This window comes from Sinohyriopsis cumingii, chromosome 9 (assembly GCF_028554795.1).
Source record: "Sinohyriopsis cumingii isolate HCF-2022 chromosome 9, ASM2855479v2, whole genome shotgun sequence".
NCBI classification, from domain to species: domain Eukaryota; kingdom Metazoa; phylum Mollusca; class Bivalvia; order Unionida; family Unionidae; genus Sinohyriopsis; species Sinohyriopsis cumingii.
The window spans coordinates 107,550,168-107,567,108 of record NC_142969.1 but is presented as its reverse complement, the minus strand read 5'-3'; the positions used below and the strand labels follow the sequence as shown (position 1 = coordinate 107,567,108).

The 16,941-nt window shown below is 36.8% G+C and overlaps 1 protein-coding gene across 2 annotated transcripts in view; it reads left to right on the top strand.

Moving 5' to 3' along the window:
• The window catches only part of LOC149792439 (phosphatidylinositol 4-phosphate 3-kinase C2 domain-containing subunit alpha-like), a 184,372-nt gene that overhangs the window by 95,954 nt on the left and 71,477 nt on the right, over positions 1-16,941 (top strand). For both annotated transcript variants that reach the window (XM_089971011.1, XM_089971010.1), the window contains 4 exons: positions 8,337-8,511; positions 13,059-13,166; positions 14,006-14,098; positions 15,102-15,231. In XM_089971011.1, the coding sequence (XP_089827137.1) occupies positions 8,337-8,511; positions 13,059-13,166; positions 14,006-14,098; positions 15,102-15,231 (506 nt within the window). The remainder of the gene's footprint in view (positions 1-8,336; positions 8,512-13,058; positions 13,167-14,005; positions 14,099-15,101; positions 15,232-16,941) is intronic.

The window sequence follows — 16,941 nt, the reverse complement described above, 5'->3', positions numbered from 1 at the left end:
TCTTTCTGGAACATTGATGGCCAAATTTTGTTCTGATCATCAATGTTAACATGTATATTGATTGATTAATTGATCATAGACCAGATGAGCTTATGAGATGGTCTGCTGTCTGTCTGTCTGTCTGTTAGCACAAGTTTGTTATTGCTACACCTCCTAAACTACTTGGACAATATCCGTGAAACTTTAGGTCATTAATATACAGTTGGTTTGAGTTTGGAGTACAGGAGAGTTGTTGTACAGTTGTCCTAATAGATGGTTGGTCTAATACAGGACAGTTAGTCTGATAGTAGACATTTGTTCTGAGTTTGCAGTGTAGGACAGTTATGTAATACATGATGATTGGTCAGAGGTTGCATTGTAGGACAGTTATGTAATACAGGATGGTTGGTCAAAGTTTACAGTACAGGACAGTTGTGTAATACAGGATGGTTGGTCAAAGTTTACAGTACAGGACAGTTGTGTAATACAGGGTGGTTGGTTAAAGTTTACAGTACAGGATAGTTATGTAATACAGGATGGTTGGTCAGAGTTTGCAGTACAGGACAGTTATGTAATACAGTATGGTTGGTCAAAGTTTACAGTACAGGACAGTTATGTAATACAGGATGGTTGGTCAAAGTTTGCAGTACAGTGCAGTTGTGTAATACAGGATGGTTGGTCAAAGTTTGCAGTACAGGACAGTTATGTAATACAGGATGATTGGTCTAAGTTTGCAGTACAGGACAGTTATGTAATACAGGATGATTGGTCAAAGTTTGCTGTACAGGACAGTTATGTAATACAGGATGATTGGTCAAAGTTTGCAGTACATGACAGTTGTGTAATACAGGATGGTTGGTCAAAGTTTACAGTGCAGGACAGTTATGTAATACAGAATAGTTGGTCTAAGTTTACAGTACAGGACAGTTATTTAATACAGGATCAATGGTCAAAGTTTACAGTACAGGACAGTTATGTAATACAGGATGATTGGTCAAAGTTTACAGTACAGGACAGTATGTAATACAGGATGATTGGCCAAAGTTTACAGTGCAGGACAGTTGTGTAATACAAGATGGTTGGTCAAAATTTACAGTATAGGACATTTATGTAATACAGGATGATTGGCCTAAGTTTACAGTGCAGGACAATTGTGTAATACAAGATGGTTGGTCAAAATTTACAGTACAGGACATTTATGTAATACAGGATCGTTGGTCAAAGTTTACACTGCAGGACAATTATGTAATACAGGATGATTGGTCTAAGTTTACAGTGCAGGACAGTTATGTAATACAGGATGGTTGGTCAAAGTTTGCAGTACAGGACAGTTATGTAATACAGAATGATTGGTCTAAGTTTACAGTACAGGACAGTTATGTAATACAGGATCAATGGTCTAAGTTTACAGTACAGGACAATTATGTAATACAGGATGGTTGGTCAAAGTTTACAGTGCAGGACAGTTATGTAATACAGGATGATTGGTCAAAGTTTGCATTGTAGGACAGTTATGTAATACAGGATGGTTGATCAAAGTTTACAGTGCAGGACAGTTATGTAATACAGGATGGTTGGTCTAAGTTTACAGTACAGGACAGTTATGTAATACAGGATGATTGGTCTAAGTTTGCAGTACAGGACAGTTATGTAATACAGGATGATTGGTCAAAGTTTGCTGTACAGGACAGTTATGTAATACAGGATGATTGGTCAAAGTTTGCAGTACATGACAGTTGTGTAATACAGGATGGTTGGTCAAAGTTTACAGTGCAGGACAGTTATGTAATACAGAATAGTTGGTCTAAGTTTACAGTACAGGACAGTTATTTAATACAGGATCAATGGTCAAAGTTTACAGTACAGGACAGTTATGTAATACAGGATGATTGGTCAAAGTTTACAGTACAGGACAGTATGTAATACAGGATGATTGGCCAAAGTTTACAGTGCAGGACAGTTGTGTAATACAAGATGGTTGGTCAAAATTTACAGTATAGGACATTTATGTAATACAGGATGATTGGCCTAAGTTTACAGTGCAGGACAATTGTGTAATACAAGATGGTTGGTCAAAATTTACAGTACAGGACATTTATGTAATACAGGATCGTTGGTCAAAGTTTACACTGCAGGACAATTATGTAATACAGGATGATTGGTCTAAGTTTACAGTGCAGGACAGTTATGTAATACAGGATGGTTGGTCAAAGTTTGCAGTACAGGACAGTTATGTAATACAGAATGATTGGTCTAAGTTTACAGTACAGGACAGTTATGTAATACAGGATCAATGGTCTAAGTTTACAGTACAGGACAAGTATGTAATACAGGATGGTTGGTCAAAGTTTACAGTGCAGGACAGTTATGTAATACAGGATGATTGGTCAAAGTTTGCATTGTAGGACAGTTATGTAATACAGGATGGTTGATCAAAGTTTACAGTGCAGGACAGTTATGTAATACAGGATGGTTGGTCTAAGTTTACAGTACAGGACAGTTATGTAATACAGGATGATTGGTCTAAGTTTGCAGTACAGGACAGTTATGTAATACAGGATGGTTGGTCAAAGTTTATAGTACAGGACAGTTATGTAATACATGATGGTTGGTCTAAGTTTGCAGTACATGACAGTTGTGTAATGCAGGATGGTTGGTCAAAGTTTGCAGTACAGAACAGTTATGTAATACAGGATGATTGGTCAAAGTTTACAGTTCATGACAGTTATGTAATACAGGATGATTGGTCTAAGTTTACAGTACAGGATTGTGGTGTAATACAGGATGGTTGGTCAAAGTTTACAGTGTAGGACAGTTGTGTAATACAGGATGATTGGTCTAAGTTTACAGTGTAGGACAGTTGTGTAATACAGGATGATTGGTCAAAGTTTGCAGTACAGGACAGTTGTGTAATACAGGATGATTGGTCAAAGTTTGCAGTACAGGACAGTTGTGTAATACAGGATGATTGGTCTAAGTTTACAGTGCATGACAGTTATGTAATACAGGATGATTGGTCTAAGTTTACAGTACAGGACAGTTATGTAATACAGGATGATTGGTCAAAGTTTACAGTACATGACAGTTGTGCAATACAGGATGGTTGGTCTAAGTTTGCATTGTAGGACAGTTGTGTAATACAGGATGATTGGTCAAAGTTTGCAGTATAGTGCAGTTGTGTAATACAGGATGATTGGTCTAAGTTTGCAGTATAGGACAGTTGTGTAATTCAGGATGATTGGTCTAAGTTTACAGTACAGGACAGTTATGTAATACAGGATGATTGGTCAAAGTTTACAGTTCATGACAGTTATGTAATACAGGATGATTGGTCTAAGTTTACAGTACAGGATTGTGGTGTAATACAGGATGGTTGGTCAAAGTTTACAGTGTAGGACAGTTGTGTAATACAGGATGATTGGTCTAAGTTTACAGTGTAGGACAGTTGTGTAATACAGGATGATTGGTCAAAGTTTGCAGTACAGGACAGTTGTGTAATACAGGATGATTGGTCAAAGTTTGCAGTACAGAACAGTTGTGTAATACAGGATGATTGGTCTAAGTTTACAGTACAGGACAGTTGTGTAATACAGGATGATTGGTCTAAGTTTACAGTGCATGACAGTTATGTAATACAGGATGATTGGTCTAAGTTTACAGTACAGGACAGTTATGTAATACAGGATGATTGGTCAAAGTTTACAGTACATGACAGTTGTGCAATACAGGATGGTTGGTCTAAGTTTGCATTGTAGGACAGTTGTGTAATACAGGATGATTGGTCAAAGTTTGCAGTATAGTGCAGTTGTGTAATACAGGATGATTGGTCTAAGTTTGCAGTACAGGACAGTTGTGTAATACAGGATGATTGGTCAAAGTTTGCAGTATAGTGCAGTTGTGTAATACAGGATGATTGGTCTAAGTTTGCAGTATAGGACAGTTGTGTAATTCAGGATGATTGGTCTAAGTTTACAGTACAGGACAGTTATGTAATACAGGATGATTGGTCAAAGTTTACAGTTCATGACAGTTATGTAATACAGGATGATTGGTCTAAGTTTACAGTACAGGATTGTGGTGTAATACAGGATGGTTGGTCAAAGTTTACAGTGTAGGACAGTTGTGTAATACAGGATGATTGGTCTAAGTTTACAGTGTAGGACAGTTGTGTAATACAGGATGATTGGTCAAAGTTTGCAGTACAGGACAGTTGTGTAATACAGGATGATTGGTCAAAGTTTGCAGTACAGAACAGTTGTGTAATACAGGATGATTGGTCTAAGTTTGCAGTACAGGACAGTTGTGTAATACAGGATGATTGGTCTAAGTTTACAGTGCATGACAGTTATGTAATACAGGATGATTGGTCTAAGTTTACAGTACAGGACAGTTATGTAATACAGGATGATTGGTCAAAGTTTACAGTACATGACAGTTGTGCAATACAGGATGGTTGGTCTAAGTTTGCATTGTAGGACAGTTGTGTAATACAGGATGATTGGTCAAAGTTTACAGTTCATGACAGTTATGTAATACAGGATGATTGGTCTAAGTTTACAGTACAGGATTGTGGTGTAATACAGGATGGTTGGTCAAAGTTTGCAGTATAGTGCAGTTGTGTAATACAGGATGATTGGTCTAAGTTTGCAGTACAGGACAGTTGTGTAATACAGGATGATTGGTCAAAGTTTGCAGTACAGGACAGTTGTGTAATACAGGATGATTGGTCTAAGTTTGCAGTATAGGACAGTTGTGTAATTCAGGATGATTGGTCTAAGTTTACAGTACAGGACAGTTATGTAATACAGGATGATTGGTCAAAGTTTACAGTACAGGACAATTATGTAATACAGGATGGTTGGTCTAAGTTTGCAGTACAGGACAGTTGTGTAACACACAACATTTGGTATAAGTTTCTAACACACAACATTTGGTCTAAGTTTGTAACACACAACATTTGGTCTAAGTTCATAACACACGACATTTGGTCTAAGTTTGCAGGGTCAAATATCTTTAAAATTCAGCTGAAGCTTTAGGATATTGTTGCTAAGAGACTAAAATTTTCTTGGAGTTCCTGTCTTGTCTTGCCTACTTATTATAATCAGAAACCTTGTTTTATTGTTATGAACAATGTTAAAGATTTTTGTTATTGTTTTTGAAAGTCACATATGATGCTGGATTTAACTTAAACATTGGTACTATATTACACTAGATCAAAAGTGGATGCAATGATATGCCAGTAGGTGCTTTTGTATTGACTTGTTTGCCCACTTGAGTAGAGAGCATTTTAAAGTTTTGTTTTAAATTTTTGTTGCTGTATTCAACTGTAAATTATGTCTAAAGTTTATTGGCTTGTAATTGGCTTACCCATGTATTGGCTTATCCATGTATTGGCTTATATCCATGTATTGGCTTATCCATGTGTTGGCTTATATCCATGTATTGGCTTACCCATGTATTGGCTTATCCATGTATTGGCTTATCCATGTATTGGCTTATATCCATGTATTGGCTTATATCCATGTATTGGCTTATCCATGTATTGGCTTATATCCATGTATTGGCTTATATCCATGTATTGGCTTACCCATGTATTGGCTTATCCATGTATTGGCTTATATCCATGTATTGGCTTACCCATGTAATGGCTTATATCCATGTATTGACTTGCCCATGTATTGGCTTATCCATCTATTGACTTATATCCATGTATTGGCTTACCCATGTATTGGCTTATCCATCTATTGGCTTATGCATGTATTGGCTTATATCCATGTATTGTCTTACCCACGTATTGGCTTATCCATGTATTGGTTTATATCCATGTATTGGCTTATATTCATGTATTGGCTTATCCATGTATTGGCTTATATCTATGTATTGGCTTACCCATGTATTGGCTTATCCATGTATTGGCTTATATCCATGTATTGGCTTATATCCATGTATTGGCTTATCCATCTATCAGCTTATCCATCTATTAGCTTATCCATGTATTGGCTTATATCCATGCAGGGGTAGAAAATTCACCCCAACAACTTGAAAATTTCTAATCATGTAAATTTTCCAGATTGGGCAAGTGCTTGGTCATGGCTGACCTTATTTCTCTTTAATGAAAAAGATGTTCTGCCAAGAATATTGCCAGCTTGGTTCACTGAAAGTTGATACTTACTATTGGAATTTAGCTTTCCATTTCTTTGGATCATGCTCATGCAAGCTTGTAATTCTTGTTCTTCAGTTTGTAATAAAGGCATGCCAGAGAGAGAACAGACTGATCTCAGTTTGTAATAAAGGCATGCCAGAGAGAGAACAGACTGATCTCAGTTTGTATTAAAGGCATACCAGAGAGAGAACAGACTGATCTCAGTTTGTAATAAAGGCATGCCAGAGAGAGAACAGACTGATCTCAGTTTGTAATAGCATATAACTGATACTGAAAGGGTCACAGAATAAATTTAAGCAAATAACATTACACAATAAAATTTGGGTTGTTAACATTATCAGCTTTTATATTTCTATAATATTATGGTTGAGTAAGAGTTTATTCTGAGTGAACAAAACAAATTCGGTATTTGCCTGACTGGGTTAGTGGATTTTTAGAGATTTTTGTACTCCAGGCAAGGAGTTGCTGTCAGGTGTAATCAAGCATTATGGTTAGCAATGTTTATTGTGAAAATTTATGAATGTCTCATTCAAGACTTACGCAGACATGCATATGGATGCAGGTGAAACACTTGGTAATACAGAACACTTGTATAAAAATACAAAACTTATAAAATAGAGGACCTCTGCCCAAAAGATTTGAAATTTTTCCCTCCAAAACTGCACATAGAAAAGTTTGCCATTATCAATTGTTATGGCTCTATGGTCTTTAACTAAGCAACAGAAAAGAGTGAAAACCAAAACGTTTTGTAAAATTCAACTAATATTTTATTTCCCTATAATACAAAGTACAAATATAAAAAGAACATTCCTTATTGTGAGTTAAATCCCAAACAGTCATAAAATTTCTGTAACATGTTGAGAAGATCAGAGTATTTTGAATTCCAACTTTGAATGTGTTGATGTACCAATAGCCTGGAATAGTGTTAATGTGCTAACAGTTCTGATGTTTCACAAATGATATTATCTAAAATGTCTCTAAATGAACTCACAATAATCCCATAATAGTGATTTAGTCCAAAAGTCAAAGAGCACTTTGTAATTCCAGTGAATAATTTAAATAAACCCTCTTGAATATTTACCTGAAATGCAACTTAAATTTATTCCATGAAGACTGATTTTAAATTATGGAATAATTAATTATAATATATTCAGCCTTATATATAAACCTGAGACAATATGAGGACCAGGATGAGGGTCATCTTAATGGAAATTTCTATCAAAATGTAAACAAAATTTGTCTTAAAAATTCTAAGGTCAGAATCAAAGCTGCATCTAGAACTCAGGTCTGGTAAACATAAAACATAACATGTTTACCCTACATGATATTATTCATGTAGGCCCAACTCTTACCTTCAGTATATATATATATATATATATATATATATATATATATATATATATATATATATATAATCATGTACAAATGCCAAAACAATTCAAATTTAATATACATAACGCCTGTTAAAAGATGCCTTATATACTCACTTTTAAGTTGAATCCATCTGCAGACTGCACAGAATCATCTCTTCCATTTCGGATCTGGATATGTGCATTTTGTTAGGAGTAATCAGTGGAACAAACACCATCATAGACCATGATCTGCCAGCACATTGTGTGAAGCTAGGGCTGATTTGGTTTTGTATTTAATGCCATTTGTCAGAACATTATAGACAATACATAAGCTATACATGGCAGCCATTATGGTGGAGAAAAATCTTGGAAAAACACTGGCTTACAGGAAATCACATACCCATAATTGCCAAGCCAAGACTCAAACACATGTGGACAAGCAGCCATTATATTGGTGGAGAAAAATCTTGGAAAAAACACTGACTTACAGGAAATCACATACCCATAATTGCCAAGCCAAGACTAAAACATATGTGGACAAAGGTGAAATGTCAATGATCTGTAAAGGCTAGTGACTTAGAATTCTCCGCTACATGGAGCCCACTGTGAAGGCAGATCAGGGTTTATGTTGTCCGTGTTGTCTTCAGTTGGACTTATAAGCATATATGTATATACAGTAGAAACAAATATTAGCATGAATATTTTTTATTCATGTGTTTAAAAAAATGGAAGGAAAGAGCACATCATTAAGCTGGACAAAAGTATTGTAACCTCTCCGAAACATGCCTACTTACATGAGATGAACATTCCGTTAATTCGTCATATGTTTTCAATATTATTAGGTTGCTGAAAGGAGCTACACAAGATGTTTTGTACAAGCGTCGTTACGAGTTGATGTTTGTTGCACTGATCAGCGTGGCAGGTGATGCGCTGTATAAGGAATTCAAAAAACAAGAGGAAGTTGTGAAGATCCTGAGCCAAACTGGGGAGAGTGTCCAAAAGGCCAAAGATAAGGATGCAAGTATTTCAAGGGCTTGATTTCAATATTTCTTCCTCAGATACATTACCTGATCACATTACATTTGGATAACTTTCTGTCTCCAAACAAAATGCTTCTGTTTTATATTATCCAAATGGAAGCAATTCTTACACGTTAACTTCCCTTTCTACCAGTTTGGTGATCACTATTATACCCAGAATTCATTTTTGGTGCTGTTATATAAAGATTTCCTCCATAGAATCCACTATCTCATACTTAAATTTCATCATGCATCTTTATTTTCAATGGTATAGTAAGTCAGAATGTTTTTATGTGGTTCATACAACATTTTTCTGAATCCTGGTGAATTTATTCTTATTTTTGCAATCATCATTCATTTTCACTGATAAATTTTCAGGCACTTATCCATTGGGTTTACCCTTTTAACATGTTTTGACAACACAGTTTACAGTATTTCAATTTGTATATATTTTGTTGCATGAACTTGTTTGTTCGTCTTGTAAATTACAGAGATGACAACCAAGTTCAACAAGTGTAAATGATGCAAACTTCTGCACATAAGGTTTGAAATGCTTGGTCCGACATTTTAAAAGAAGCTCAAAGGCAAAAATGAGCATGCTCCGATACATTGTAGCAAGACCACTAATGTACACCTCATTTCAAAATGAGCATGCTCCGATACATTGTAGCAAGACTACTAATATACATCTCTTTTCTAAATGAGCATGCTCCGATACATTGTAGCAAGACTGCTAATGTACACCTCTTTTCTAAATGAGCATGCTCTGATACATTGTAGCAAGACTACTAATGTACACCTCTTTTCTGAATCATTGATTAGTCTTATGGGGGATGTCGAGATCCCCTCTTCATCCATAATGCAGAGACAGCATCCATGAATGCAGCAGAATTGCTGATTAGTCTCATTGGTGATGTCAAGATGCCCTCTCGTACCCCATACAGATACAAACAGCCCTGGAATACACTATATCCTTGAATACAACTGAATTGTTGATTAGTCTCATGGGTGTTGTCAAGATGCCATCTCCACCCCCATGTAGATGCAGAAACAGTGGCAGAACATACTGTATCCAAATACAGTAGAAAGCACAGGCAATTCCAGTCAAGCATTATGGTAATTACAACTACAGAGGATTTGTTGTAAATATGTCAAAAAGTAATAATGTTTTTATATATTGTAATCCCACTGGGGATAAGCCTACAACCCTACCAATTTGGCATGAGGGATCACAAACAAATTTGACCATGACCATGAAGTGTGAATTCATGCAATCAATATCAGCCCACCTCTGAAAGTTTACAGTCAAACTTGTCTGCCTCCGATAGGGGATAGCATGTACAAGTATCATTTACCCCATCCATGTATGGAATAATTAAGGAATTATGCCAGATGTGAAGGTTTGTAATTTGACCAGTATGGTAGAGGCAGCTGCACGAGCTGGTTGAACTGTAAGGCAGGTACTGTCTTTGGTACGCTGTTCTAACTGCCAACCACACAAGTGAGCTTTGTATGTTTAATGTGGTCAGGAGTCTTTTGTCTCCATTTGGCCAATGACCATAGTGACAGACAGCATGGCTAGCCAACTTAGTGACCAAACTGACCATTCATAGGAAATACATAGCAAACTGACATTATTAATTCTTCTGAGCCAAAATGGACATTATAGTTGGACTGGCATTTCAAAATGGACATTATAGTTGGACTGGCATTTCAAAATGGACAGTATATGTTGGACTGGCATTTGAAAATGCAATCACCACTGATAGCATGTCTATTCTTCTACAGGTTGTATACATTATTTTTAAATTTTTGTCCAATAATGTATGCCCTCAGGACTTCACTTAGAGTTCAGGACCTCTGCTGCAGAGATGGCAACACTCCTGCATGACACAGCACAAAAACATTTGGTAAGTTTGGTTTTTGGTTCACGACATGTGTACCCTTATTTCCCTCAATGCAGAGAAGTTGGACTTTGTCCATTCTCAACATTTTGTCCATCTATGTATGAAACCATTAACACATATCAATTTAGCATCTTCCTTCCAATCACATTGAAAAAATTGTTCATGCAACGGAGAAGGCATCAGCCAAGATGGTGGACCTTCTGTAAATTCATTAGACTGCATCATATCCCAGTTCAGATGTCCTCCATTGAGAAGCCAGCATTCCTGGATGACAAACTAGAAAAAACATTTCATAAGTGTGGTTTTTGGTTCATAACATGAACCACCTTATTTCTTTCACATGCATTTCAGGGTGGACCATCAGTGTTGAAAAGTCGGAACTTAACCCTTTTGTCCATCTAGGTATTGAACTCTTAACACGTAATAGCTTGACTTCTTTCTCCCAAAACCATCCAAAGTATAGCTCATGTCACAGAAAGCTTAAATCAAGACAGTGGTTAGGTTTGCTGTTCCTTGGCCTACTCATTGCAGTGGTGGATCTGTTAGAATGCCAGCTCACTTATTACTGGACTTTGATGGTCAATGGCATATGGAAGAGAAGGCTCTTCATATTTTGAAAATTAAATTTTTTCTCAATGCCTTCCATGCTTGGGTGGAACATATTCATGGAAACATGGTCCTGATAATGTTGGTCAGTTTGGTTATGGTGACATACCTCAGCAGGGTAATATTCAAGTCTGACATATTCCTTGCAGTCCCATTGCCTGGCCAACTCATTATCAAGGGAAGACAACTGCTTCATACAGAGTTGTCCCTCCAAGAACCTTTCCTCAGGTCTGTGCACTTTGGTGCTGCCTGGTGCTTGACATTTCTTTGATTTATTTTTCCCCAACGCCAGATGCATGGGCTATGCATGCTCTTTTAATCAGTTGGGAGGTAATGTTGGCATGCACCTTCTCTTCATCAGTTTTGATTATGAAGAAAATTAAGAAATGATGGGCACAGACTGCAGTAGTTATGATTGTCCCAGTAAGATGAATCATCCTGGATCAGTGATCTGCTTGTTCAGTTTAGCAGTAGATATACCCAGGCAAATATAGTGACATGCACTACACAGAAGCAGTTGAGATTGCCACTGTTCAATCCATGCCAGAGAATCTCCTTCACTCCTATTTCCTTTCAGGGATGTCCTGATTAAAAAAGGAGCTTGCATGTTCCATCATGGAGAGGATTGCAACAGCTGAAGATCCTTCATTTTAATGAAATTCAAGGGAAATTATGTGTTATCAATGACTGGTGTCATATCAATATAATAAATATGTAGAAAGACATTTGTCATCAGGGCCCCGAGTGGCCGAGTGGTCTAAAGCACTCTCCGTTACGGATCACTTCCATCTCACCTCTATCTGCGGTTGTTCGATTCATGGATTCGGCCAATGTTGGTATGTGAGAAAGCTTGCCATTAGCTTCTCGTGGGTCGGTGGTTCTTTCCAGGGTTTTCCCGGGTTCTTCCTCCACCATTAATACTGGCTGCCATGTATAGCCTATCGTGTGCTAAAGATGGCGTTAAACCCCACAACAACAACAACAACAACAACAACATTTGTCATCTTTCAAAGTGGGCTGGAATTGGAGGTAACAGAGTAAGTTATCCTAATGTAATCTTATATGGTTAGTATTATCAGAGAAATATAATTTACTGAACAATTCTGTGAAATACTTCCTTATATATCTGTATGTGTTTTTGAACTTAATCTGTTCCTACTTTGCAGTAATCAGATTGGTTTGTGTTTCTTTTATTTTACTGTTTTTGAAGCTAAATATAAGCCTTTGTTCCAAACCCTCCTCAAACAATGTTTTTTCTCCAAATTTTTCCCTTAAAATTCCTAATTTTGAAGAAAGAAGACACTTTAATGACACTGGTAGTAATCAGGTATAAATGTAGTAATTTGACAAATGCTGAATTGAGCTTGATTAGATGTAATTGTCAGTTTCTTGGTCCCAGTATGATATTTAATTACATGTAATTGTCAGATTCTTGGTCCCAGTATGATATTTGATTACATGCTATTGTCAGTTTCTTGGTCCCAGTATGATATTTGATTACATGTAATTGTCAGTTTCTTGGTCCAGTATGATATTTGATTACATGTAATTGTCAGTTTCTTGGTCCCAGTATGATATTTGATTACATGTAATTGTCAGTTTCTTGGTCCCAGTATAATATTTGATTACATGTAATTGTCAGTTTCTTGGTCCCAGTATGATATTTGATTACATGTAATTGTCAGTTTCTTGGTCCCAGTATGATATTTGATTACATGCTGTTGTCAGTTTCTTGGTCCCAGTATGATATTTGATTACATGTAATTGTCAGTTTCTTGGTCCCAGTATGATATTTGATTACATGTAATTGTTAGTTTCTTGGTCCCAGTATGATATTTACAAATTATTTCAGACAGTTTCTTTATTGAGCTAACATGATTTTGTTTAATCAGAGAAACTACCAATTTATCTTTGAATGCGTGTGTCTGTTATTATCTCATGCATGAAAATTTTGTGTGCAGATTATCTTTGAAAATTTGTTTATTAAGATGCTTGAGTCTGTGGTTCATTTGGCATTATTTACAAATTTCAGGGGACCCTGAAGAAGGATTTACAGAAGCTGTATGAGAAGCTGGAGGAGGACAAACACGTCCTTCTTCCATATAACCCAGGGATTGAGGTCTCAGGTATTGATTTACAGGTATGGCTTTTTTATGAATATAAAAAAAAACATAGATTTAAAAAAAATTAAGATTAGCCTTGCTTAAGTATAGTCACAAGCATATTTATATATGCTTTTAACTTAAAACATATTTGTGAGGTGCCATAGAGGTCTATTGTCAGTATTACTTAAATAAAATAAAAGTTTATATGCCAGATATTGCATCCCTGCAGAAATAAAAGCATGATTGAAACCAACAGATTACAAGTATGACTTGTGTGTCAGAGTTAGTCATAACACTCACTGAAACCAGCAGATTACCAGTTTGATTTGTGTGTCAGAGTTAGTCATAGCACTCATTGGAAGCTTACATGCTTTTTGCCACTGAAGAGTCTTGATACCAATACAAATGTTTAAGCAAACAAATTAAATATGGAAGAATACTAAATGTATTATTCATCATAAATACATTACAATTCCTAGTTCATACTTGTTGCTTACATTGGGCTTTAATCATGTCTTTATTGTGGGTTTTTTTTATAGCCTGCCACAGTTGAAGCTTGACATAACTGTCTGCATGTATCCATTCCTAAATTAATATAAGCATAAAGTTTTCTTACTAAATATATTAGGCAGGCTTGACAAAATAAGGGAGTTTCTTCTTGAAGTAGTTATAGTAATGATCTCAAATAGTCTCTTGATCTCAATAGTCTCTTGATCTCAAATACACATTCTGCTTTCTTTGATTGAACTGAATGGCAATGATATAGGGGCAGGTAGTTAAGGTCAGAGTTATAAATCTAATATGTGTACAAACACACACACACATGATTTTCAGCATCTTTGATTTCATGAATTCTCTTCATTTTATGTTTCAGTCATGCTCCTACTTCTCATCCAATGCCTTACCCCTGAAGCTGGTTTTCAAAAATGCACACTCCACTGCTGGAGCTGTCTACGCCATGTTCAAGGTATGTAAATATGACACTGTAGCGGGCACTGCAGATATAAAAAATGAAAGATTATGAGTTTGAGCCATGCCACATTCATGTTAAGCTGAGCACATGACCAAGCAGGCTCCAGTCAACTTGGCTGTTATTTGGCATAGCTTCATGTACTCTCAATTACATCTTCTATAATGTGTTTTTCACTGAAGGTAGTGGATCATAATAAGCTGTCACTGCTTTTGCACGTTTTCTGTAGATTTTGGAGATTTATTTAGATGTCTGTCATTCATTTATATTGCATGTTGTAAGAAGGGACCAAAATGGTAGAAGCAACAGTGGCTCAGTGGATAGCATGGACCGAAATGGTAGTAGCAACAGTGGCACAGTGGATAGCGTGGACCGAAATGGTAGTAGCAACAGTGGCTCAGTCGATAGCATGGACTGTAATGGTAGTAGCAACAGTGGCTCAGTCGATAGCATGGACTGAAATGGTAGTAGCAACAGTGGCTTAGTGGATAGCATGGACTGAAATGGTAGTAGCAACAGTGGCTCAGTGGATAGCATGGACCGAAATGGTAGTAGCAACAGTAGCACAGTGGATAGCATGGACCGAAATGGTAGTAGCAACAGTGACTCAGTCGATAGCATGGGCTGAAATGGTAGTAGCAACAGTGGCTTTCTGGATAGCATGGACCGAAATGGTAGTAGTAACAGTGGTTAACTGGATAGTATGGACTGAAATGGTAGTAGCAACAGTGTTTCAGTGGATAGCATGCAAGACTTGTGACCTAAAGGGTGCAGATCAGCCTGTGTTGTACTGCAATTGCCGCAGTAATAAGACATTGTGTTGATGTGGTGTAAAACACCAAACTAGACCAAACCAAGCTGATTCGGTCCTGGAAAGTAAAAGAATACAGGAGAAATTGATACAGATCATTAATAATATTTTAACCAATTTTCAGTGTTAGTCTTTATACAAAGGCAATTTATTTAAAGTTGTCTGTTCATCTGTCTGTCTTTGTTTTAGGTGGGAGATGACTTGAGGCAGGACATGCTAACAATGCAGATCATTAAGATAATGGACCGGTTGTGGCTGAGGGAGGGTCTGGACCTGAAGATGATCACATTCAGCTGTTTACCTACTGGGCCCAGGAGAGGTAAATTATTCAAGTTTATTAATTTACGTGAGTTTACTACAAATAGTATAAATGTGTACCTAATGTTTATGATGGGTTATGTATGTGAAGAATGTGGTCTTTAAGGTTGAGGAAATAGGGGAATCAGGAAGAAAATACTGACAAGGATGGATGACCATTTATACATGCATGTTTCAGAAGCATGGAGCCTGGACTTAGGAGTGCAAACAGTCATGTTACCCAGATATGATTTTTCTCTGTTTTTAAAGCCAAAATCTGCTTTTTTCCCAACTTGGATCTGATTTTTCCTGATATAGGTCCGGTTCCGCAATGACCTTGTAACGTATTCCTTCCATATATTAGTTAGCCCATGACTGTCCTAAAGAGTATTCTGATTGGTCAAAAGTTTAAATTCCTCCAATGAATCTTCGTGTAATGGAAACTGATGGCTATGGAAAGAAGAAGCGTGCAGCAAAAAAAATGGCATCACAAGTTATTGAGAGAGACCATGACACGAGAAGTTTAGATAAAGGTATAAAAATATTGTATGGAAATGAGAATGGCTGGAGCGAAAAGTTGACGGAAATTCAGTTGGTCAGTTTATAAGAAATCTGAACGCTAGAAGACTAGCATTTTGTGACCTCTGCTCTACATCAATCACAGTTTTATAAGATTTTGGAACGGCACCTGCAAAAGAAGCTGCATGCAGAAAAATTGAAGCTTAGAAGGCATCTATAAAAAAGGCAGTTAATTATTATTAGATGAAAGATTTCTTGCACGAGATAACAGATGTAGCTCTCTGTCAGAATATGTGCACTGCGTGTCGCCAATACAAGCACCAGCTTGAAAGGAAAAAAGGCTGTCATTGAGAAGGAAAAGAAATGATTGCACATCGAGCCAAAAAAGGAAGGCTAAACAAATCTTTGCCAAAGTCACACAAAGAGCTCAACTAGAATATCAACAGGTTGTGTCCATTGGAGAGAAAGACAAGTGAATGTATGGGATTATTTGTATATAGTTGATGTCCTTGGGTGTTTATTTTACTGATTTGTTATGAAAAGAGAGAAGTATAATATATTTGCTGCAAAATTGACAAATTATTTTGACTTAATTACAATGTGAACACTGACATGCACATGAAAAAACTAAGGCACCAGTAGTTTTGGAGAACAAATTCATGTGACAATAAATATTGTGATTGTTGTTGTGGAGTTTAACGCCATTTTTCAGCACACAATAGGCTATGCATGGCGGCCAGTATTAATGGTGGAGGAAGAACCCAGGAAAACCTCGGGAAGAACCACCGACCCATGAGAAGCTACTGGCAAGTTTTCTTACATACCCACATTGGCCAAATCCTAGACTTGAACCCACGCAGACAGAGGTGAGATGGCAGTGATCTGTAATGGAGAACACTTTAGACCACTCGGAGGCCCCCAATAAATATTGTGAAATTATTCAAGTCAAGTTGAAAGTTTTTGGTAAGTTTGTTAGTTTTTCAAATGATTATTTTGTTATGTATTATGATCATAAGTTGCACCAGGAGCAGTTTTATGATTTTAAATTGCATTTTGGACCCCCAGATCTAAGGCGCTGCCCCTCAAGACCCCGTTAGGGGAGGACCCCTGAACCTCCCTTTCAGATTTTCAGCTTTTTGGGATGGGAATACCAAAATCATGTCTGGTTACCACTGTGTTAATATCCTAAGAGCGTGTGTGTGTGTGTGTGTGT